Genomic DNA, 23,984 nt, shown 5'->3' on the forward strand with positions numbered 1-23,984 from the left:
TGTGACCTGCGTCACTGAGATGTGCTTCCCATTCCTCCTTCGTGATATGTCGCGTGTGCTTTAACTCTCTGGTTGGTTGTGTGGCCTGCGAGTGCCCTTGGAATGTGTTAGTAGCTTTGGCCTTGTGTACGCTAGGCTGCGGGTCCACTTTCAGGTGCTGCGGCAAGGCTATGGGCTTAACTGAGGTCTGCAAAATTGTTCACTGCCAGGTCTGCAGGGTTGCATAATGCAGATTTCTGAGATTTCTATGTTAACTGTCCTATTCCTTCCTTCAGAGTGAGAGTGCACACACACAGCGAATGCTGGCTGTTCCTTCAGCTTGCTCTGGCCCAAACTCATGGTATGTGGGTGAGTTGCCACATTAGAACAAACCAGCAATAACCAAGTGGCTCCATTCACAACTCTTAGACAGACAGAGAGAGAGAGAAAGATAAATATAACAGGACATCGTTTGCCCACATCCACAGTGTTGCGCAGGCACAAAAAGAAATTCAGCAATTTACTAGTGCGGCATTGCAGCAAACTGCCAGCATCAGCAGCAGAACATACCAGGTATGGAGCACAGGTCCACAGGAAACCAAACACAGAGTCAAGCAAAGAGAATTTCTTCAGGTAAGACACCTCTTGAAGCCTTGTCTGCTGCACCCGTTCCATGAACGGGATCTCCCAGCCGCTCAATTTCAGAACCTGGGGAACGGCAAGACATTCAGCCACATAATGAGGACCAAGAATAAAATTAAAAATAAGAATGCAGCTACTCTGTAAGAAAACAAGATAACAAGAAAAAAAAAAGGTGCTTAAATGACAACGCATTCAAGTAGTACTTGTGTTTGTTTTTGTTTATTTTTCTTTCTTACCTAGGCATGTGCCAAAAAGCCCCTCATCAAGACTGCTAGCCCAAAATTAAGCTCTCAGCAAATTATTTATTGCAAAACTTCTCGATCATGGACACAACAATAAAACAGCACAGGAATGTGGTGACAGCAGGAATCAAAGAAGGTAATAAAACATGAGAAAAAAAGTATTAAGCTTTTATCATTTTCTCATACTTTGTTGTTGTTCTACTGTTATCAGCACACCTACTAGCCAAATCAAGAAATTCGGTTTAGTTAAGGTCTCCTAAAGTCCCTCGTACAGTATGTTTTTAGGACATTCTGTACCACAACATGCCTTCTAGTTGGTACTAAATGAGATTCAATTGTAAAGAAAATATAGAAACATTTTTTTCTTGCTGTTAATGTCCAATTAAATATTGCAGGAAAACTGTTGAATATTTCATATTAGTGATACAGTAAAATCTGCTGTCTACGGAAGCTGTGTGGAGAAGGAAAAGAACAAAAAATGCAGCTAGCCGCACACCCTTTCCACAAATGCAGTGGCTAACGATACTCGCTGCTAGGTTTTAAGGTGCTTCAAAAAACTGAAGCCTCTGCTTGTGTGAAATGTCCAAATTATCGTGACCACTGTCTTGCTCAACAATACTTCCAACATGAAATAAACTGAGTGACTAAATGCACCCCTTTCTAATAGCTCACTGTTACAAGTTAATGCCTTTGTCTAGCAGTGACCTGACATAGAAAAAGTTTGGATTTGAATTTGGGATTTGATGTCTCAAAGCGACTGAGGCTATGAGCAACGCCGTAGTGGAGGACTGCGGAAACTTTGACCATCTGGGGTTCTTTAATGTGCACTGGCATCGCACATAGGCACCTAGCTTTTTGCCTCCACCGAAAAGCAGCCGCTGAGGCCAGGATTCAATCCCGCATCCTTGGGTACAGTAGTTGAACGCCCTGGCCAATGCGCCACCTTGGCGGGACAACATGGAAAAGGATTACGGCAAATTTCCTTTCTCTTTTTCATTTTGAGAGCCTTTCATGTTCTCATTTTGTAGTGAGAGCTACATTAGCCACAGTCTTGCCATTTCCCCATGCCTGTCCGAAGAGCAAAGAAAGAAGAAAAGAATGAGAATGGCTCAACAACGAAAGGCAAGGGGTGCTCATACGTGAAGTGATTTCCCTATGGCGTAAATAAAACTGAAACTATAAAGTAAACTACTATGTGCAAAAGCCATGTCTTTACTTTCAAGCCAAACCTAAGTGTAGCCATGCAGATTGCTGTCGTGTAACTCCAGGTTGAACCACACGCTAAGCCATAGCTAATTTTTTAGGTTAAGCGTAGTAGCACTCTTGCGGATGTCAACAATAGCTCCTTTTGAATAACTTACACACACTTTTAATAACTTGCACTTAGGGATTGGAATTTTTGAGTTGAACTGAAAAAAAAAAAAAAAAAAAAGGAAAGACAGAAATGAAAATAGTACACTAAATTCAGTTTTAGAAATTGTTTTAACCAAAAATTGTCAGTGTTTCTGGCAGGCAAGGTATAGCCAACTGGCTGTTGAGTAAAGGCTGCACTTAGTCAAAGTTGAAAATTAACTCGGTAGGGAAGATGTGACGAAATGATGATGGCATTATTGAGTAAGCAGTGCAGTTGAGCGATTTGAGGTATTGCTCTGCTAGCTTACATACCCCTGCAGAATGGGAACCACCACACGCTTTCCACCTGCTAGCTAAGTACTGCTTAGCTATCAGGTAACCAGCTTCGTGTGCTTAGTTAAATAGTTTAATCGACTGCATGTAGAATTGACAGATTAGAACTGGCAGCGTGCTAATATTCGAAATTTCTGATCCGAATCAAATATGCTTGTTATTCAACTAGTCTTCATGTTCGAAAAACTGATATTCAAAATTACCGAATACACCGGAAATTTTCGAATTCATCCCAGGTTCACTGCACTGCATGCTTCACCCCGATACTTGGCCACATTTACTGTGCAGTGAAGCATCCTCAAAACACAATGGGGCAGTTTTGTGAAGAGGTATCTTCCCTGTTGTGAAGATGGCCTCCTTGACAGTGTGCGCGAAGGAAAGCGCTTGCAAAACCGGTAAAAAAAATGTCGCTCTTACTTCGGTCTCATCTCACATGCAGGCAGCCATCGTGCAAATGTTAATCAGATAGAATTACTGTGATGTAAGCAGTTTTCGGCACTTCCTTCAGACCCATTCGATAATTCCAGCTTTCAGTTAAGTCGGACAGTTTTTCTGGTTGCTGGAAGGCTGAATTAACAAGAATTTACTGTATTAAACAGCGATATGACAGCTCCACCTACTTTCATGCAAGTCCTTCCTGTACAAGAAACTAATATACATAATCCTGTATAAGACTGGATATTTATTAGGGTATATACCTCTGTGCAGTTCTAGTTTAATTTTCTTTGCAAATATCATGTGAATTCTGAAATAAACAAGACAAACAGTATTTTCTATTTTTTAAATTTTCCATTTCTTTTTTCACTTATCAAATAATTGATATTCAATTCAATATTCGCATATCATCATTTATCCGTACTCATAATCAGCTCGTCTTCGAAAACTTCAATATTCACACACCCCTAATTAAAACATGTCCCTTGTTAAAACCCTTTTCTGTGCATATTGCTCGAGGCATCTGTGCAGGCATGTGACCCCTATCGCTTTCACCATGGCCAAGGCAGGTGCTGATTTGGTCGCTGCCAGATGACGATGATGGATATAGCGAAGCAAAAGTAAAGTTTGGTCGGTCCACGCCTCATTTCTATTGGAGTTCTAACTGTATCAGGGTTCGCACAGGTGGCAAAGAAAAAAATTCAAGGATATTCAAGGAATTTCAGGCCCCCATAGTAGGATTTTCAAGGCCCCCTTCGAGGGCTTAATTTTTTTTTCCATGTCAAAGATCTTCAAACAGTGCTCTCAAAACGTCTGAAATATTTATTCCACAAAGAAAAAAAACATCACTACGCAGATTTGCTTCTATTGCACAGAAAAAAATTAAATATAGCTTCATAAAATATCACAGTGAAAGTTTAGTCATATCCCGCAGAAAAGTAAAAAATTAGTTTTATAAAATTGTTGGTTATTTTCTATACCCTCACAAAATATTGTCCACTGCTCCAACTGCACAAAACAAAAAAATCCTTAGGAAGCAGCTCCTCAGGGCTACTTCAGGGGAGCTCCAGCAGCTTTTGTTGAATTTGGAGCTTGATGGCGTGTAGCTCCTCACTCTTGTCTTTGGCCATCTTTCTGAGGCTATTGGACTTTACAATGTGTGTCACATTGTTTTCTGCCTCTGCTTTATCAGCATAGGCATTTGCAGATGCCATGAGATCATCAAGTGTCAATTCCAGCTTCTTTTTCTTTCTTTTCATTGCATCAAGCTCTTCCTCAATGCAGTGCTTTTTTCTCTGCTTTGAAGCTTCAAGGTCCTGCTTTTTCTGGGCTTCCAAGTATGCTCCATACTTTTGCCTTGAAGCTGACACAGCGATCCTCAGTTCCTTGGTGATTGGAATGTTTAGAACACCACCTGCTTTCTCAACCGCATCGCACACGATCCGTTGTGAAACATATGAAAGGTCCTTCAGATTCTCAACGCACACCTGTCGGTTTACACTGAATCCACGCTCGACAGTTGCCTGGCCATGACTGAGGACAAGCAGAAGTTTCACAATGCTCCACAACTTCGAGTAGGTTGAACTGAACTTCAAGAGATCAGGGTAAAATTCATCCAGTCTGACAGCGCACTTGTCAAATTGTCTAAGCTGATGTTTCTGCTCATGCAGGAGCTCCGTGTACTCGGCCAGCACCGTGTCTCGAAGGTGATCAGCCATTCTACCTGCAGTGATGAGGGTGTCCAACACTTTTCTGAAACCTGCAAGGCATTCCTCTGGCTTCGAGCACATCTGTCGTGGGTCTAGTGAAGAAAGGCCCCTAACAAATGCAAACTTCAAGGGGCTTCTGTCTAGAACTTTCTTTGTGGCACTGATCAAAAACTGTTTACATTCCATCCGGAATTGAAACACGTCCTTTGAGCTCACTTTAGAATTCTTGAGAACTTGCTCTGCTTTGTAGCCTATATCCACCTTTTCAAGTGGAACATGGTTCTCGGCATTATCAATGTCGATCTTCAGCAGACCTACTATCCTTTTGGCAGACAGGATCGAACATTTCAAAAACTTCGTCAGCAGCTTTCTGAGAACAGTTTCTAAATCCCTTGCAAGGAAAAAAACCATTGGTTTGTCTGTCTAGTACTCTACCAGAAAAGGGTTCAGTGCCATCGCCACACATAAGGCAAAATTCAACTTTGCTGGCAGCAAAGCATCACAGCAGAACTCCCACAAGTTATTGAACGATGCACATTTTGGCAGGTTGACTTCTTTTTTTCTAGCAGCCTCAATGTACTTTTTCATGTCACACCACAACAGCAACGCTCTCTCAATTACAGGAACATTCTCCACCCACCGGTGGGCGACAAACTTAAGAGGAAAGGTATCTTGGCCTGTAACTGCCGAAAAGTCCTGTCTCCGTGCTGGAGCACCTTCAAAAATTGCACTCAGACTAGACAACAAGCAGTCAAGTCCCCATTTAGTCGCTGAAACTCCAGCCCTATAAGCATTGTGCACTGTGTGTAGCCCACAAGTGCCTAAGTCCACACACAGAACTTGGTGGTTTTGTTGCAAGTGCTCTTGAAGACCTTTGAAGAACTTCAGATTGACATTGGGCCCATCCATCGATATCTGAAGAATCTTGGCAAGAGGCAAAGGCTCGAGGGCGCTTAGCAACTTTTCCTGAATGTCATCAGCTGTGGAATGCCCCATAAAAACGGAGGTGTAATACCTGGTCGTCACTTGGTGAGCAGAGTCCCAACACCTCACGTGCACATCCATTTGCTTACTTTGCAGAAAGTCATTTGCCGACTCGTCAAACAGTATGACATAGAATTCACATTGTTCTATTTCTCGCTGCAATGCTGAAAGAAAGAAAGGCCTGAGACCATGACACGTCATATAGGCGCATTTCTTCTCACCACAAGAAAACGCCTTTGCCACTTCACTGTCCGGAAACATGCGCTGAAATAGCTCCCCTGCTTGGGATGACGACCGGTACGAAAAGTGGGATGTCACAACATTCAGAGTCCAAAGAATTTCAGCGTCAGTGACAAGCTCGTGCGCTTTGCAAGCATCGTTTAAGCTTGGCAACTGCGAGGAACACGCGCTAGTAGACTGCTCTACCGCGACCGGCGTCAGGTACCTTTTCAATGCGCTCCCTTGCGCTACCTTCATTGCGCCAATATGCTTGCCGCTTTTCATGTGACTTTTTAAAGCAGATTCACCCATGGCAGTCACATCCACAGTTTTACCGCAAAGCTTGCACTTAGCCCGATGCGGATTCGTTGTATCAGGCGCAATCCGCTGCTTGTATTCGTCATGGTGGAGCCACGCAGCCTGAAACTTGCTCTTTCCGGGCATTGTGTCACATATGAAAATATCACGTGCGCTGATAGGCAGAAGCCACGCTCATTTCAAAAATGCAAGCACTAGGGCAACGCCAGCGTAGACACGGCCGCACGGCTCGGTAAGTCTATCTAAAAACGTTGGGCTCGGTGAGTGATGGCGGTGCGATAGCGATGGGACGACGCAGCCGCGCACCCACTGCAGTGTTGCCAGCCGCCTAACGAGAATGCGCTAAATAGGCTAAAAATCGATACGTTTCCTTCCCCGCAGTTCATTCAGAACTCAGTCAAGAATAAAAGTTTAGCAACAAAAACGTTTTCATGACGAAAAACACCAGTTCAAATTTAGTATTCAAGGAATTCAAGGACCAGTCATAAATTCAAGGTTTTTAAGGGCCTTGAAAACAGACTTCCGTAATTCAATGGTATTCAAGGTTTTCAAGCACCTGTGTGCACCCAGTATACCAGAACAAAAAAATTCAAAATCTGACGCTCGATTAGATATAAAGGAGCAATTTTTTGCGTTCAAATGGTTAAAAATGCGCAAAGGAACAGGAAGAAAAACCTTATCAAATGACTATTGAGAGTGCAATGGGTGACAGGGATGCGACTGGCATGTGATAGAAGCATCACCTTGTCACGTCGCGCATCCCTGCCACCACTTCAACGACTGGTGCTCAATGACAGTGTAGAATCGCTTGAGATGAAACTCAAGACGTTTATAATGGCCGACAGTGGTAGCAGAAAAAGGATGTTGCTGCGGATTTGGTGTTGCGACTAGCATTGTGTCAACAACCTTAGATGCGAAGCAGAAGACTGAAGACATCCACTCCAAAAATGGCGAGAACAATCTAAGCGAGTTAGGTTTGTCACGGCGTCAAATGGCGCTTCCTAATGTTACGTTCGAATGTTACACATGTTATGCTCTGCTGATGACGACTTGGCTGTGGTGCCCAAACTGATCAACCAAGAAATTATCAGCTCATTCCTGCAGATGATGCAAGCAGTGAAGATAGCAGCTAACCGCAAAGAGAAAAGGGAGCTCTAAATAGCACAGAGGCTGTCGACATGGCCAAAGTAGTCTATTTTTTAAATAAATCTGTTCTTGCGCGGGGGACACTTTGTTACTTGCACGTTCAATTTTGCTCTCCAACATGGAATGAAAGACTAGATTTTGTGTTTATACTAAGCTTTAAATTTTAAAATTGTTCGTTTTCATACCTTCCTGTTCATATTAGAGATTAGAAGGCTTTGAAGAAATTTGTCTGCATATATCTAATATGAACATTGGATATAATGAACAAATTTTTCCGCCAAATCCGACTTCACTTTAACAAGGTTCAACTGTGTTCACACACACAAAAAAAGTATTTGCGTTCTGCAATTAGCCAACAAACTTCGTTTCATGCACTTGCCACTCCATGGAAATGAAAAACTCCTAAAACACACAAAAAGCAAAGTAGGCACAAATGAAATACCTTAATTCCATTCAGAATTTCACTGATTTGACGCAAGCGCTTGTCCTTCAGAGCCATTTGCTTCTCCTGTTTTGCAAGAAAAAAAAGAAACTTATAAAGCACGGTGTACTGAAATCAGGTATATGGCTCAGTAGATGGTCATGCACATTATATACACGCAAAACTGCACCCACATGCACAACCGATGGTATACATTTTTCCATCCTGCTACAGCATGCACCAGTAAATGTTACAAGGTCAACAGTTAGCGACACAAATAAACGATGCCATCATCTATTTTGAAGTTATTCAAAATTAAGCACGGTATTTACAGTAATTTCGCAGCTGCTGTTATAAATAAAGTATGCAACATCAGTGAACTACAACAGCCCACCTTTTTGTGGCCTTTGTTCTCCTCAGAATCTAGCTAAAAACTAATATTATTATGTGCTTGACCCATCTCTTACTTCAGCTCTGCACACAGCTTATTCTCCTTCATAAAAAAAGAAAAAAAAAAAAAAAAGAAAATCAGCAGCTGCGCCACTGTTTCACATAAATACTTCATGCAAGCACAATTTTTTCTGGTACAATGCCCTTCCCATCCAAAGTCACTGCCTCACATTTAATTTTTCCAACATCGATCCTTTCCTGGTGCTCTCTCAGGCATCTCTACCAAGCTTAATTTGGAAACTGCCTGAATATCTCCCTCTTACCAGGCCACATACTTATTTTTATTGTCATATTAGATGTGACAAGAAGCATGCAAATCAAAGTGGGACACCTCATTCTGTGCAAAATTAAGGCATGCACAAGCTGGTTCCTTGCAAAAAACCGTCACTACGCAATAAATATGTCACCTAATTTTCCGCCAGTACAAAGACGTACGGAGCTTGCGCACCTGGAAACGGTCACACAGGGTGGCGACATAGGTCGTTGCCAGCACAGCAATGAACATGACGCCCACGGTAGCCAGACACGAGGCACCCAGGTACCTCCACAAAAGCCAGATGGTGATTGCAATGCGCAGCGGCACTGTCCACACCTGAGTGCTCAGTGTCAGGAATGTGCTCACTTCTTCTACATCGACCGACATGAGGTTCATCACATCGCCCGCCATGTACTGGCGTCGTGCACTTGGCGCTAACCGGAACACCTGCAAGTCAGTTGTCCTCACTGTGAACCACATGAACAAAACTTCAAGCCGCAATGTTGTCAGGCGCACAATGGTGCCCCAAAACATCTTGGGATAGCATAGCAAGGCTGCTCATGCACTGGACAATCAAAATAGCCAGAAATTTAAAAAAAAAGAAAAGAAAATGAGACCTAGCCAAACCATTCTCACGCAGGAAAACATAACAGCGCCACCTCAAATCTAATGTCTAGAAGTATGGTTTAAACATTTCAGTTTTAAATTGTTAAAAGAGAAATAACTACAAAAGAAGTATGAACTTATGTCAAATTAAGTTTTAATCCAAAAATGTTACTAATCTTGGTAAGCAAAGCATAGCAAGCCGACTGGTGAGTGTGGGTTACTCTCGCTCAAATTTGGAAACAGGTAAGCCAAGGGAGCGATGCGACGATGGTACTGTTATGTACCTTCATCTGCCATGCATGACATGGGCCAAGTCCTGGCCACTTTATAGGTGGCCTCCGATGGATTTCAACTATTCAACGGATTGCAACGGAAATGCGGTTTTGTGCCTAAAATCAGAGGTACAGTCGACATTAGAAATAAATCAAAGAGCCGTTGGACGATTAGCACTTTGCCGCCTGAAAGTTAAGCATCAGCACAAGCTTGGAGCAGTTAATCAGTTTATCAACTGCAGGTAAACTCTGACACCGGTACCATTGACACTCAGACCAAATGATGCTCTGCACTCTCACTTAACAGAGAGTGACAACCCAATTCAATATGTCAGTTTAGTTCTTAGAAGTAAGCCCTCACATTCGGTGTAGTCTGCCAGCTACCTCATTAACTTTCACAGGATTACTTCCGTTCTGAAAAAAAAAAAAAAAGAGGAAAAGGAAACACTGAAAGAGTCAGCTGAATTTTCAAAAAATAAAGTCTAAAAAGTCTGACCCTTGCCGACAAGCATGTTGCTGGTAATTTAGCAATTTGTGGCGAGGATCTTGTATGTTTTCTACTTTGAGATTATGGTTTCCTAGTTGCCATAAAAGCATTGCCAAATGCTCTGAAACGTCTCTATGCCACTGGACACAGCTGGGAGATGCAGCGGGCTGCACACTGGAATGCTTCCCACATGTGTGCTGCCTGAAAACGCCTGTGCCCATCCATACATCTGAAGAATACCATGCTGAAGAATTCCGGAGATTTGGAGATGGCAGTCTGTCCCACTAATGCTTCATACATGATTCGCAGCATAGCTAGAGAAATAAGTGCACTGTTCTGCCAAAGACCCACATAGGGGACGTCTGCATAGGAGTCAAATGCATAGGTACAAAGAAAGGCATGCTAGCAGCCTTGCAACAGATGGACAAATGGAGAAAGAGTTGAGGAAAGTGTGAACGAGTTTTGTTAAAGAAATGAAATCAGAAGATCCCAAAAATTCTTCTGCCGGCCCTATAATATAACACTGCCTAGCCTTCTGTCATTTTCAAAGGCAAAATTCACCTTCATAAATGCGATAATAATAATAATTAAAAAATAATAATAATAATGGGTTCACAGGAAAGGAAAAGCACAGTGCCTGTCACACTTGTTCCGCGGACACCTGAACCATGCAGTAGGATAAGGGAAGAAGGTGGTAGTGAAAGTGGAAAGAGGAGGGGATGCTGTAGTGGAGGGCTCCGTAGTAATTTCAGCCACCTGTGGATCTTTAACGTGCACTGACATCACATAGCACATGGACACCTCTTCCTTTCGCCTCCAGTGAAATGCACGAGTCATAATCAGTCCTAATATGCAAACATCATACCCTATGTTTGCCACAAGTAAGAGGCTAAAATGAAGAAATAAAGAGGTTTGAAGAGAAAAGAGATAATGACAATAATAAAATAAACATGTGCAAATTGAAGGATAACGAAAAAGAAATATTCAATGACGTGGCAAGAGGTGATTGATGGAGAAGAGAAGACACTGATGATGTGTATCAAAGTCGAGGTTATAAAAGTGTGCGAGATGACGAGGTACAAGGGTGGAACGAGGGAAGCGGGGGCTCCAAAGGTCAGCGACGCCTCGGATGGGAGAGAAACGCTGGCTGCTGCTTGGGTGGTCTCGTGTTCTACAGTACTGCACCATAGACTCCCTGCAGTTCCGGAGCCTGTCCCGGTGATCTAGCGACCAACACGGTTACCATCTGCCATCTGCATCGCCCTGGTGGTCACCCTCATTGCCACCGTAAACTCAGCATTGCATCTGGCAGCGCTCGACCGGGAGGTCACCTGACATCAACAGTGAAATTAGCCTTTCAAACATCAAACGCCACCTCAACGCTGAAAATACGGCCTGGACCCGCGCAAAAAGTCATCTGGACCAAGCTGTGAGTGTGATTTGCAAACGCTTGTAGACTATTATTGTTGCAGTGTTGCGTGCGCAATTAGACTTTTTGTGTTAACTGTTGTTAATTAGTTTTTGATGAGTAATCTCTGTGGTGTATTAAATGTGTGTTCGTGTGGGTGGAGCTGGCGTGTGGTCCATTCCTTCAGCCCGAGTGTTCTCCCGAGATCTGTGGCACTTTTGCATTGAACTAAGGTTTGCCAAGGGTACGCAGTCAGTACTGCTATCCTTGTGAAGACTTTTTTTCATCCTTCACTTTGAACAGAAAGTGGTTTGACAGAACTATAAATTTACTGAACGAAAACAAATCCAACAGACCACAAATATGAGATTAATAAAAGATTCAATCAGTCAGTTAGTCGTCAGTCAAATTTTGTTTTAAGACAGGGATATGACTGCACAACAACAATGCATATATTCCAGTTCAAATCAAAGTGCATGTCTTGAAACTGCCAGCAGTCCCAACTAGAAGCTGCCCAACTTTCAGGCACAGAAAGAGAAAAAAAAAAGACAGCCGTACCTTTCTGTACAAAGCAGCAACTAGAGATGACTGAGCTCTGAAGGCCGCAAACTCTGTGAAGTAGACAGCATGAGCATCTAACACACCGCTGAGGAAAAGGAAGCCAGCATAGCCGAAGGCATAGATGTAGCCATGCCATGCATACTCATTACTCTGGACAAAGGACAAGATGAGGCTGAAAAACAAAAAAAAAGAATAATTAGTCATGAATTTCCTTCTCTAAACAAATCTTTGCACTTGAAGGCTAGTGAAAAAATTTAATACTCTAAGTACCACACCGTAGGGAGTACACCCCTAGTTGAAAATCTAGGTGCCGCATTCTCTGTTTCACCATCACTCTTAAAGGCCCACTGTCCACCCTCCATTCGAAAATATTTTCTTCCCCGGTGACTGTGAGGATAGGATAGGATAGGAAATATGTTAGTTTCTCTAGGAGGATCTTGTGCTAGTAGCAGAAGAGTTCCATCTTCCGTCTTCTCACAGGGTCGGTGCCCCTATTCCAGGGCTCCGCTGAGCTTCGCTGCTCGCTGGGCGTGCTGGATTAGACCTAGTTGGCAATCCAAATCGCCGCTGGAGAGCCAGCTCTCCCACTGTTCCGCACTCGGGTCTTTACGAAAGCTGTCGTTATTTCTACATTGCCACCTGATGTGGTATAACGAAGGTGTGCTACCACACCATGGGCAGGTGTCCCGATATTGTGACGGGTAAATTTTGCTTAGGATATGCAGGTTAGGGAATTTTCCTGTCTGCAGTCTTCGCCAGTACACTGCCTTTTGTTGTTTTAGATCCCGATGAGGCGGCGGATAGCGGATCCGTACCCCCTTATAGTAGTTCAGAATGTCTGAGTACGTAGGGCCGACTTGCTCGGGTAGATCGTCCGATTGGGAGGAAGCTCGGCTCGTGTACCCTTGAGCTACCTGATTGGCGCGTTCGTTCCCCGCTATGTTGGTGTGTCCTGGCACCCAGTAGATGTTGTGTTTGACTTTTGATGGGGTCGCGCTCTGGAGGAGCCTGAGCGCGGCGCGACCTATGCGGCCGTTCATGTAATTAAGGCACACTTCTCTAGAATCTGTAAGAATGGTAAGGGACGTGTTGCTTCGATACCCGGCTACCACCGCAAGAGCAACGGCCAGCTCCTCCCCTTCGGTTACCGTGCATTCCCTGACTGAGGCGCTAGCTAGTTCCTTTAGGTTGGAATCAATAGCTACCGCCACTGCGCTTTTATGTGAGCTTCCTGTATACGGAGCCGCGTCCGTGTATACCGTTGTGGATCTTGTAGCTAAATTTAGTTGTACATACTTCGCCCGGGCTGCTCTACGGGCCACATGCAAGTTGGGGTCCATGTTCCGGGGAAGGGAGCTAACCTTTAGCGTCTGGCGAATTGCGTCCGGTATGCTCGCAGTACGATTCTCGATTTCCGCAGTTGCACCTAGCCCCAGTCGCCTAAGAAGCGACCGCCCCGTAGGAGCCTGCTGGAGCCTGGCTATCTGCGTGACCAGTTGGGCTTCTTTAATCTCTTCGAAGGTGTTGTGAACGCCAAGAGCTAGTAGTTTTGCGTTAGAGGTGTTCGTTGGTAGGTGTAGGGCTGTCTTGTAAGCTTTGCGGATGATGATATCTGCACTTTCCACTTCTCCTTTGTTGAGGTTGAAATACGGGAGGGCGTAGCCTACGCGACTGAGTACCAGGCTCTGAACCAGGCGCAGGGTATCCCCCTCTCGCATACCGCTCCGCTTCTGCGACACACGCGTGATCATCCTGGCGACCTGAGTGGTCGATTGCTTGAGAAGGCCGAGCGTATGGCTGCATCGCTGATTGTTCTGAAGCCACATTCCTAAGACTCGTATCTTGTCTCGTTCGGGAAGTAGCTGTCCTCCGAGGGAGACATTGAGAGTCCCTTCTTTGTGTTTCCCTTTGTGAACTCGCAAGAGTTCGAATTTTTCTGTGGAGCAGGCGAGACCTCGTGCACGGACATATTCTTCTACGCAGGTAGCCGCTGCTTGCAGTCCTTCTTTCTGGCCAAGCGACTCGGAGGTAACCCAAACCGTGAAGTCGTCAGCGTACACGGCGTGCTGTATGCCTTCGATCTTCTCAAGTTGTCTAGTGAGTCCGATCATAGCCACGTTGAAAAGTAGTGGCGAGATGACGGACCCTTGAGGTGTGCCTTTGTTGGGGGTCGAGAATTTATCGCTGCGAAGGTCTCCGAGCCCAACCGTTGCAGTTCGGTTGGAGAGAAAGGCCTTCACATAGCTGTGAATCTTCTCGCCACAGTGGAGGTTGTCGAGTCCTTCCATTACAGCCGCGTGGCTAACGTTGTCAAAGGCCCCTTTAATATCAAGGGCCATGACCGCGTTCTCGCCAGCGCTCAGGACATTGGTGAGGACTTCCTCTTTGAGTTGTATGAGGACGTCCTGGGTGGAGAGGTGAGCTCGGAAGCCGAACATGCTGTGGGGGTACAGGTCTTCATCCTCCATGTAATTTTGGAGCCTCCGAGTAATGACACGCTCGTAGAGCTTGCCTAGGCAGGAGGCGAGTGAGATAGGTCGGAGGTTTTCGATCTGGAGTTTCTTACCCGGTTTTGGGATCATTACGACCTCTGCATGCTTCCACTCTTCAGGAACCGTTCCTGCGGCCCAGTGCCCGTTGAGGAAGGTTGTCAATTGGTCGACTGCCCCGTCGCTGAGGTTGCGTATTAGAGCATTATGGATCTTGTCTGCACCCGCCGCCGTGTTGCGCGTGCATACCTTTATGGGAGCGAACACTTCTCCCCTGGTGATCGGCCTGTCCAGGTGGGTGTTCGGTCTTCCCATGTATGTTTCGGGTATGCTGCAGGCAAGGTCGTGCCGTAGCATTTCTCTTTTACTTTATCTAACAGTTCCTTCTCCGTACCCTCGAAGGTGTGGCCTAGTGGTTAGAGCGCCCGTCTCGGCTGCGGGAAGTGGTTAGTTCGAAACCCACCGCCGGACACCCACCGGTAAAATTGGGTACAAGCGTCCCCCGGCCTGGCGCTCGGCTTTTCCAGGGGTGTGCATTTGGGAGAAGCTCCGTAAACCCCGACTCGGGAGGTGGCCAGTTCGAAACCCACCGCCGGACACCCACCGGTAAAATGGGTACAAGCGTCCCCCGGCCCGGTGCCCGGTTCTCTCAGGGGTGTGTTTGGAAGGGGCTCTGCTAACCCTGCTGTGCTCCTTAGAGGGCTTAAAGTTTCGAACAACTAATGACCTGCAAAGGTCGGGTTCTCACAGGTCGGGTAGGACTAAAAAGCTCCGTAAACCCCGCTGCGCGCCCTTCCTCCGCAGTGGGCCCAAACCCAGTTTCGAACCTTGCAGCCTGCAAAGGTGGTTCTGTTTGTCTTGCAAAGGTACTTCCTTTGACCCTCACCTGAAGTGCTCCCTTAGAGCCTCAGCTGCAGCAGTCCTTCGCCCCCAGAACGCAAGGCCGCAAAATGTTTTTGAAAAGAGTAATTATTAACGCAATTACAGCCACTGCAATCACCCGATTCTGTCGCGTTTCTCTCCTCCCATTACCTCGCAAAGGTTTTTCACTCTCCTGCCCGGTCGTCTAGCCTCCGCAAGACAAATTCCCCTTCCTCCTCCGCGTTTGGAGGGAGATGGGGCATGGTAGTTGGCGTGCGCAAAAAAAGAAAAAGAAGAAAAAACGGCCGAGGGAGCGAACGCCGCTGCATTCAGTCCGGCCGTGGCGAGGGAAAAGCCCGCCCTTCCTTCACCCGTCAGACAGCGAGACAGACCAATGTATGTCGTTTTCGACTCCGACGTCATCCTTGCGGCTTGTAGAGAACGGGGAAGCTGGTTTCCCGACGGGGAGGATGAGAGAGCTTTGATTTGTATTTTTGCTGCTTTGCGGCACGCGTACCGTTGTAGCATTTTGCACAAACTATCTCCGGCACCAGATTGAAGCACTGGGCTCCTTTGCTTAAGAGGTCATACCCTGGACAGTGGCCCGTTAAGTGCATTTTATGCGTCGATAACAAATAGAAAAGAAAAGCAACCTGAATAAATTGCACAGTAATGCTTCCTTCAGCAAGGTCTGAAACAATGACTTTGCTTGCTTAGCCAAACTTCAGCCAACTTCGCTTATGTGACCCACTCTTAAAATTGGGTCATGTCACACAAGTGAAAATACTCTGCCAAAACTTAGCGCATTTGGCTAAGGTGCATAGGGATGCCCTACTTACACTGCACTTGATGCCAGTACCCTACAACTATAACAGAGGTGCGTCTCACCCAAAGAAACTACCAATTTTCATCTCATCCGCTTGCGGAACAATTTTACAGTTTATTATTTCTGCCTGTTTCATAGCCTTTTTTTTTTTAATTGTAATTAAACTTTCAATTTTTCTGCAAAGTGTATTCAAAGCACATTTCATAGCAAAATTGTATTTACAGTTATTTACTTTTACAAAGTCAATCTCCGTTATACCAACCTGTAGGATCTGTTCACAAATGCTACCTTTAGCCTCAATGTCAAGAATACTACAAGGTAATGGTTTTGCAAATAGTATTACATGCGTTACAAATGCTGACACTTTGTTTCGTTATGAGCTGTTTCATGTCAGGTATTGCTGAGCACACTGAGAAAGTGCACGCATAGCTTTTTTTTCCAGGTCTGCATTGTAAAGTGAGCCATTCATTACACAATGATTTCTCTGCCTTGTAAAAAGTGATATGTAAAGGAGGCCCCTGGGTACTTTCTCTCTCTCTTTCATTTCCCTCTCCACCTGTGCTCAAATCACCAGAGATCCATCTCCTATGGAGCCTGCGTACACTCTGCATACACTCTTACAAACATTAAAGAACCTCCAAACGGGCTTATCTAGGGGGTTTCTAAACCTGGTGTGCTATACACAATGGACGCTGCAGTAAGTGCCTACCTTAACATTAACGGTGGCACGAAACTGATAAACACGCCCACAGTCTCCAGGACAGTTGATGCAAGCAGATGAAACGAACACACTCTGAAGACGACCCAGTACAAAGATGGCTGTTTCGCTCGAGGCAGACTTGTCCGTACAGCTGAACCATGTTCATCCACAAGTGTTCTTGATGAGCATGCAACACAGGAAACGAAAAAGCAACACATCAGACAAGGCGGCATCAACTATATTTACAGAGACAATTTACTCAAAGAGAAACTAGAAGCTTATCATGAGCTTATGAAACAAGCCAAGAGCCCCAGCAAATAACAAGTTACTCAATAAAACAAAACATGCAAATGAATACACCAACGTAACTTCTGTCTCGGTAACATTGCCTACAGGCATCCCGATGCAAACAGATATTTACTCCATATCCAGTGCAGCAACCTTGAGCAGTGCCATAGCACTGGTGGTCACTTTCAGCAATGCAGTGTTTCACTGTTACGAAATTCATGAAGTGATTGAATTTTAACAAGCCTTTTATATTGTAAAGCTAGTGCTTCTTGCCATTAGCTCCAACGGCTTAGCAGTAATTCATTATTCAATTCAATTCAATTCAAAGTTTATTTTCAACATATACAATGTTGAAAGTCAATGCAAGCAGATGAAACCAACACACTTTGAAGACGACCCAGTACAAAGGATTATACCTAATCCTTCACATGAAACATGTAAATTTAATAACGACTAGAAAAAGAATGCCATCTGAATTAACAGTAATTAAAACATTCCTTAATCAAACCAGTGTGCACACATTACAGTACTGCAACAACATCCTGGTTACTTTGAATGCTTGTTATTGCTGTAGCCAAAAGTGAAAGAGAAAGAAATTGTTCCTAGTGACACATATTTAAAGCCTTTTTTTCAGAACTAATGACATCAAAATTCATTACAAAATCTTAACTTCAAGGCCCACCAAGACATTACAAAATTACAAAAAAAAAAAAAGAAGATAATGTATGACAAAGTGGGCAATGGCCTAGTTAAACAATTGACGCGAGATGATGGCTGGGAAGCGGTAGTGCGTGCTTCGAGTTGATGATACCCACGCTCTCGCTCCAGCGCGGCCACCCTAGCATGATTTTGGTTCAAGACGGCAGTTCCAAAAGTTGAAAGTATGATGCAATGTTATCAGGGCCATTGCTGCTGCTGCCAAGCCTTCATCGTGTGCTGCACGTCAATCTTGCTACCTCGTCCATTTGTCGAAAGCTGTCTCGTCTACTTTGGAATCGGGCTTCGCGAGTACCAACGGTACCTTTCGAATCACCCATGGCAAGAAATTTGGACCAATTTTTAGATGCAGTTCCTGAGTGTCATTTTTTCACACAGTGCATAAGTGCGTAGATCGTCCCTTGGCAGTCTTCCAGCTTTTGCTATTTATTTTCAAAAACGCACCTCATTGGTTTTCTATGGCGGTCTCGATTACTCGTGAGCGCAGGACAACTTCTGAAGCAAAATTGTGCTATGCACTGGAAGCCGAGATCATTTCTATCAATACTATGTTCATAAAAGCACCATACAAAATTCCACAACTGCCTCCACAGCTGCCTAACAAATATTTTCAAAAAGATAGTCCATTAGTTTTAGTGCCTGTTAAGTTAAGGAGGGTTTCACTGCCTTAGCGCTTCACTAGCTTCTCCAGGAGAGCCCTCTAAAACCCCAAGAGATGCAGGCCACGCTGCAAGAGCATCGACTACCTTTTATTCCCCCTCCTAATGCTCTATAACTCACCCTTAATTGTCTAAATCCAAATTGATAAACATTAACCCACACTAATCCACCACAATACACCATCAATCTACTGCAATCCAACTGAAGATAACATAATCCACCAGAATTTAAAGTTAATAATAAAAAAAAAATTCCATTCCAATTTGATCCACCCTAATTCAATTCACCCTTAATCAATTTTAATCTAACCTACTGCTATTTAATGTAATCCACCTTCATCTGCCATGCATGACATGGGCCAAGTCCTGGCCACTTTATAGGTGGTCTCCGATGGATTTCAACTATTCAACGAATTTCAACAGAAATGCGGTTTTGTGCCTAAAATCAGAGGTATAGTCGACATTAGAAATAAATTAGAGAGCCGTTGGATGATTAGCACTAGGTGCCCACGGCAAAACCACAAATGAGGCGGTACAGGGAGATATGGGCTGGGCATCTTTCGAAGTACGGGAAGCTCAGAGTAAAATATTATATGAGGAACGCCTGAGGAAATTGGACAGTAACAGATGGGCAGCTAAAGTATTTAAATACCTGTACTTAAAAAGCGTTGACTCACAATGGAGGAAAAGAACTAGGAAACTAACTAGTAAGTATGCTTGTCACAAGGACGGAGAAATAAAGAGCATTAAGCAACAGGTGAAAAACACAGAAGGTACAAATTGGATAAATTCAGAGAAGAAACAGAGTGTGGAATTATACCGAAAATGGAAAAAACAGATCAGGAAGGAAGCTTTCTTTGATAACTCAAGAGGCAGTGCCTACTTTTTGAAGCTAGATCAGGGTGCCTTAGAACACACAGCTGTAAAAAGAAATTTAACAATGAAGATGACGCATGTGCTGTATGTGGTAACTCCAGTGAAACAACTGACCATATTATACTCGAATGTAATGGTATCCACCCAGAAGTTGATGCAGGCGCAGTCACTGTTCCTGAAGCTCTGGGGTTTAGAGATACCAGTGGCCGGGTGAATAAACCGGCGGCGGAAACTAGCAAAAAAAACGACTGGAAGATTGGTGGCTTAAAAGCAGAGAAGTGACAAAATGTTAGTAATGTAGAAACAAAAAATTTAAGAAATAGAATGATGGTTTAGTTAACCTATCTAAATCAATAATTAAGATATAGGGAGAAAAATGAGCATGATAGCTACTGCTACCACCCCGTTTCAAAGGGGATGCTCCTATATTCCATCCATCCATCCATCCTATGCAAAGACTCCAGGTGTGCTCTGCAGTTTACGGTGTCTTATTGTTCCAAAGCGAATAGATATGAGAGAAGCCATAGTGGAGGGCTCTAAAAGTTCCAACCACATGGGGTTCTTTAAAGTGTACTGCTACCGTACAGTAAACGGGCATCTTGCTTTTTGCTTTCATCGAAAAGTGGCCGCTGCAACTGAGATTTGGTCCAGTGTCCTTAGGCCCAACAGTCGAATGCTCTAACCACTGAGCCATCTCGGCGGGACTGTTCCATATAAAGGCTTGCACCTTGAAACAGACATTCAACAGCATTTTTATTTTTAATCTAACTAGTGTCAACTCCTTAAGGCTTACCAGAATGATAGATCCAAAGGAATCTGCAACCTGTAGTACCAAGACAGCAAATGCCAATAAAACCTTTAACATCTGTAGCTTAGTTATTCAGCAACCAGCTGAGAATTCCCTAGCAAAAAAGACTAATAGGGAGCGTTATTGGTTCTATAAAAATCTGTATTGGTTCTGTAGGTATTCTATGTGTTGTATCTGCATTTCTATGGGACTTATGTAGAAACTCATAAAGCTTACAGGCTGATACATATTTGTCCTATAGGCAATAGCATTGGTTTCATAGGTTTATCTGTGGGTTGTATAAGAAAAGTATCAGACCAGTACAGAAGCCCACACATCTCATAGGCTGATACATGCTTGTCTTGTAGACCAGTACATATTGGTTCATGTGTCTGATACATCAGTATGCCTTTGTTTATGGGTCTTACATTCAGGATCAGTCAGTTGGAGATTTTAGGATATTGCTTACTTTTCCATCTCGGACACATCCCCAAAACTCACGCATTCATCCCGTTTATTGAACGTTGCCGTAACGTACAGTGTTAACCGCAATAATAATTGAGAACGCCACGACACAGAAAACATTCTCACTTAATTCTGCGCGCAGTCTCAACAAACTAAGTATGGTTGGCGCCGCAAGACGCGCGACGCTGCTGCTGTTGCGACTGAATCACTGAATGAAGAGGGGAAATCACGGTTGTCGGGACCCAGCTGAGTCACGATCACCTACATGTGCAGAGCAAGGCGTTGAAATGGATTGAGAGGCGCGAGTCCAAGCAACTGCACCCGCTACCGAAGCGAGCAGAAGCGAGAGGAGTCGACGTCGAAGAGTACCGCTCGAGCTGCCGAGCGCGATACCGGCGGTGCTTCGAAACAGAGAGGTAGGTTTCCTTCTCCCTCACTCCTACTCCCGCGCAAGTGCAGGCCTCTCTCATCCTCCTTTCCACATCTCCTTTGGGCGCGCATGCGCAGCTCCGTAGAGGCATTGGCGCTGGCGCGATCGCCGATCGCTCAGTTCGGTCACTTCGGTGCTCTGTGTTTTCAAGTTTTCGCCGTTTTTCGGGGTGCTTCTCGAGGATATCTACGTTCCAGCGCACGTTCAGCTTTTGATCAGGTGCGTGTGCATCACTTGCTACTTAATTCGGGCTGACGTTTATACTCTGTCAGAGTATGATGTGGCTTTGCGTTGCAGAATGCCGTTGCCTGCGCACCAACAAAGGAATTTGAATCGCGCGGTGTGATATAACCCACCGCCGAGTTTGAAAGTTGTCGGCACGATTTCTTGAAAGTATTGATGAAACTTTTTAGCGTTAATCTGTTTTTGAATGTCGTGCGCACTGTGTTCAACTGGCAGAACCTGTGGTAAGGCGCAAGACAGAATGTTGGTTCAGCGGTTACCTCGGCGTTCAATAATGGCGGCGCCTCCCCTAACTGCCTCCGCATGAATACGCGCGCAATCGCTGTTGCGCCGATTTCTTGAAGTCGTGGTGCTATCGCGCTCTTGAAATTGCTTATTTTACAAGCTGTAACGTAATTTTTGATTTCTTTCAGGTGCCTTAGTATTGGAGAGACTACATCATCGGGCCGAAGTCCGCAATCTTGGAATCGAGGGCTACCTGGATGCAGACAATGTTTGGATTATGTGCCAGTATACGTTGCCGCTGTCATTGTGGAATAAAATGTGCATACATGCACCTGCTGTGTAACTCAAACCCAGAAAATGGAACATAGCTGCCCTCTCCCTTCAGGTGTCCGGAGAGGTAAATACACGCTGGTACTCGATGAGACCAATATTCAATAAGACCTGCAAAACCAATAGGAAGCTTACTGGTTTTGTAGGTCTATCAGATTATTGACAGCTATGGGCGTACTGGCATTACAGACCTATCTATTTTACCAGATGCCATAGGACCGATAAAACCATAACCTATACAACCAATAAACAAGACCTATAAAACCAACACTCCAGCAGACCTGTAAAACCAATAGGCTAGGATACCCATACGACCAATACTCTGGCAGACCTACAAAACCAATATCAATAATCTGATAGGCTATTAGTTTTCTATTGGATTTTTTTGCTAGGGAAGGAATGTGCGGTTGTGAGTCCTTAAAGGTAAAAGCGGCCTTGGTAAGTTTTCTTCCATTAATGCCACGAGAAAACCATGAAATAACCTCAGCTTGCTAGACACAACCTAAAAATCGCTTCAGAAATTCTACCTTGATCACAGCCGACTCAATTCGAACAGCTACAGGATTTCAAAAGCTTTTACCTGAGTTGCTGTGGCTTCTTAAATGCTGCACGGTGGAATGCCTTAAACACAGTGGCACATTTTAAGTCATTACACAGTTGAAGTAATGTGGTCACATCCAACTTCTCATGATAGCCAAGTAGAACAATCCTGCAAAATCAAAGCATAAATTTGAGAGTTTTTAGAAATTTTAAATGACGATAGGGACAATTTCAAATGAGAAGTGGGTACTAAAACATCTAGAGTGAGGAAAGAACAGAGTGAGGAAAAAAAAAAAACGGGAGACACTTAAGCTACGCCTTAACAGTGGAATGCAATAGCATTAATGGATTTTGTCATTACCTTTTTTTGCTTATTATGCAATTGACTCGCGACAACTTGCTTTTGTCTCTATATTTCTTTGTTTTCCTTTTTCTTTATTCACAGCGGTCTCCTTTCGATGGCAATGATGCTTTGTATGTAATTGCTAACTACTTTTAGCATACTTTTAAATACAGTTAGCGTTAGTATATGTCAAGACATGCCAATAAGTCAATGACTACTATACATTCACTTCAATATTTTTGTGTGTTTACATCCCAGAAATATCTTTACCAGTTTCAGCTTCATTTGGGTCATTCCTTGAATTTTTCCGACTGCTTTTAACGTTCACCAGATTATTCAGTCACAATCAATGCATTAGTTGGCGATGCTGGGCTTTTTGCGACAAGGGATATTAAGGCTACTGCATAATAAAAAAATCTTATCTAGTGTACAATAACGAATCCTCTACGCTCTTTAAGCAGTTTGGAAAAGAAAAGTTCTTTCATGCAATTGTATCTAATACCACAATGATTTGCGTTGTGTTAACATTTCATCATTGTCATTCTGTGTCCTTATTTTGTATGGATTCTTTTGTAACCACACAGGGTTCAACAAAATTGTTCCTTTAAGCTATATCAGCATTAGCATGCAGTGCTGTATGTGGCAAATATTCACAAAAAAAAAAAAAGGAAAAAAAAATAATGTCTTAGCAAAAGCAAAAATCATACACGTGGGTTATCTGAGCTGCACGAGCCTCTCAGTCCTTGCAATGTCCACAATGCAGCCTGATTGTAAGTATCACTTCAGGAATGCATGCATGCACGCGTGCGCATGAGCACACACGCAGACGAAGACAAAAAAAAAAAAGTCCACAAACAGATGAGGAAGAAATGCTTACCGCCACATGTAGGCAAAAAATACTCTGGGAATGATTGTCCATTCCTTGAGGACACAGTAGTGCTGTGGAAAAAGTTATAAAAAAGAACTCAATATGTGAAGCACACACATGCAACACACTGCACTGCTGTACAGGATCTAAAGTAAACATCAAGAAAAAACAAGAAAAAGGATAACTCTACATAGCTGCCAAAAGAGTGATGCAGGAATAGGTTTATAGTTTTGAGGGCCTCTAACCTACGTACAAACTTCCACACATGAGATAAAATGTGACCAAAGGGTACTGAAATTCAAAGGCATCTGTACATGGATCACCGCAGAAAATAAAACTTATCTAAATTGGTTGCAGAACCAACTGGCCCCTATGATAGCACTGTTAGCACTGCAAACTTATGTAAATAGTAATTTTAGATGCTTGAGGTCAAGAAATGCACAGTACATTAACTAAAGTAGCTAGATGGTAGGCACGCTCGTGTTCCACATTTTTTGAACTCTGCACAAGAAGACA

The 23,984-nt window shown here is 43.9% G+C and overlaps 1 protein-coding gene and 1 pseudogene across 3 annotated transcripts in view; both read right to left on the reverse strand.

Annotated features, from left to right (window-relative positions):
* The window catches only part of LOC146191644 (multidrug resistance-associated protein 1-like), a 72,897-nt gene that overhangs the window by 32,488 nt on the left and 16,425 nt on the right, over positions 1 to 23,984 (reverse strand). For all 3 annotated transcript variants that reach the window (XM_084602166.1, XM_084602165.1, XM_084602167.1), the window contains exons 7-13: positions 23,478 to 23,539; positions 22,298 to 22,426; positions 16,707 to 16,874; positions 11,819 to 11,993; positions 8,680 to 8,934; positions 7,803 to 7,868; positions 550 to 687 (exon numbers count right to left, since the gene is read on the reverse strand). In XM_084602166.1, the coding sequence (XP_084458292.1) occupies positions 550 to 687; positions 7,803 to 7,868; positions 8,680 to 8,934; positions 11,819 to 11,993; positions 16,707 to 16,874; positions 22,298 to 22,426; positions 23,478 to 23,539 (993 nt within the window). The remainder of the gene's footprint in view (positions 1 to 549; positions 688 to 7,802; positions 7,869 to 8,679; positions 8,935 to 11,818; positions 11,994 to 16,706; positions 16,875 to 22,297; positions 22,427 to 23,477; positions 23,540 to 23,984) is intronic.
* Positions 3,749 to 6,340, reverse strand: LOC146191645 (uncharacterized; annotated as a pseudogene).

This window comes from Amblyomma maculatum, chromosome 4 (genome assembly GCF_055883805.1).
Source record: "Amblyomma maculatum isolate TAMU_Amacu chromosome 4, ASM5588380v1, whole genome shotgun sequence".
NCBI lineage: Eukaryota > Metazoa > Arthropoda > Arachnida > Ixodida > Ixodidae > Amblyomma > Amblyomma maculatum.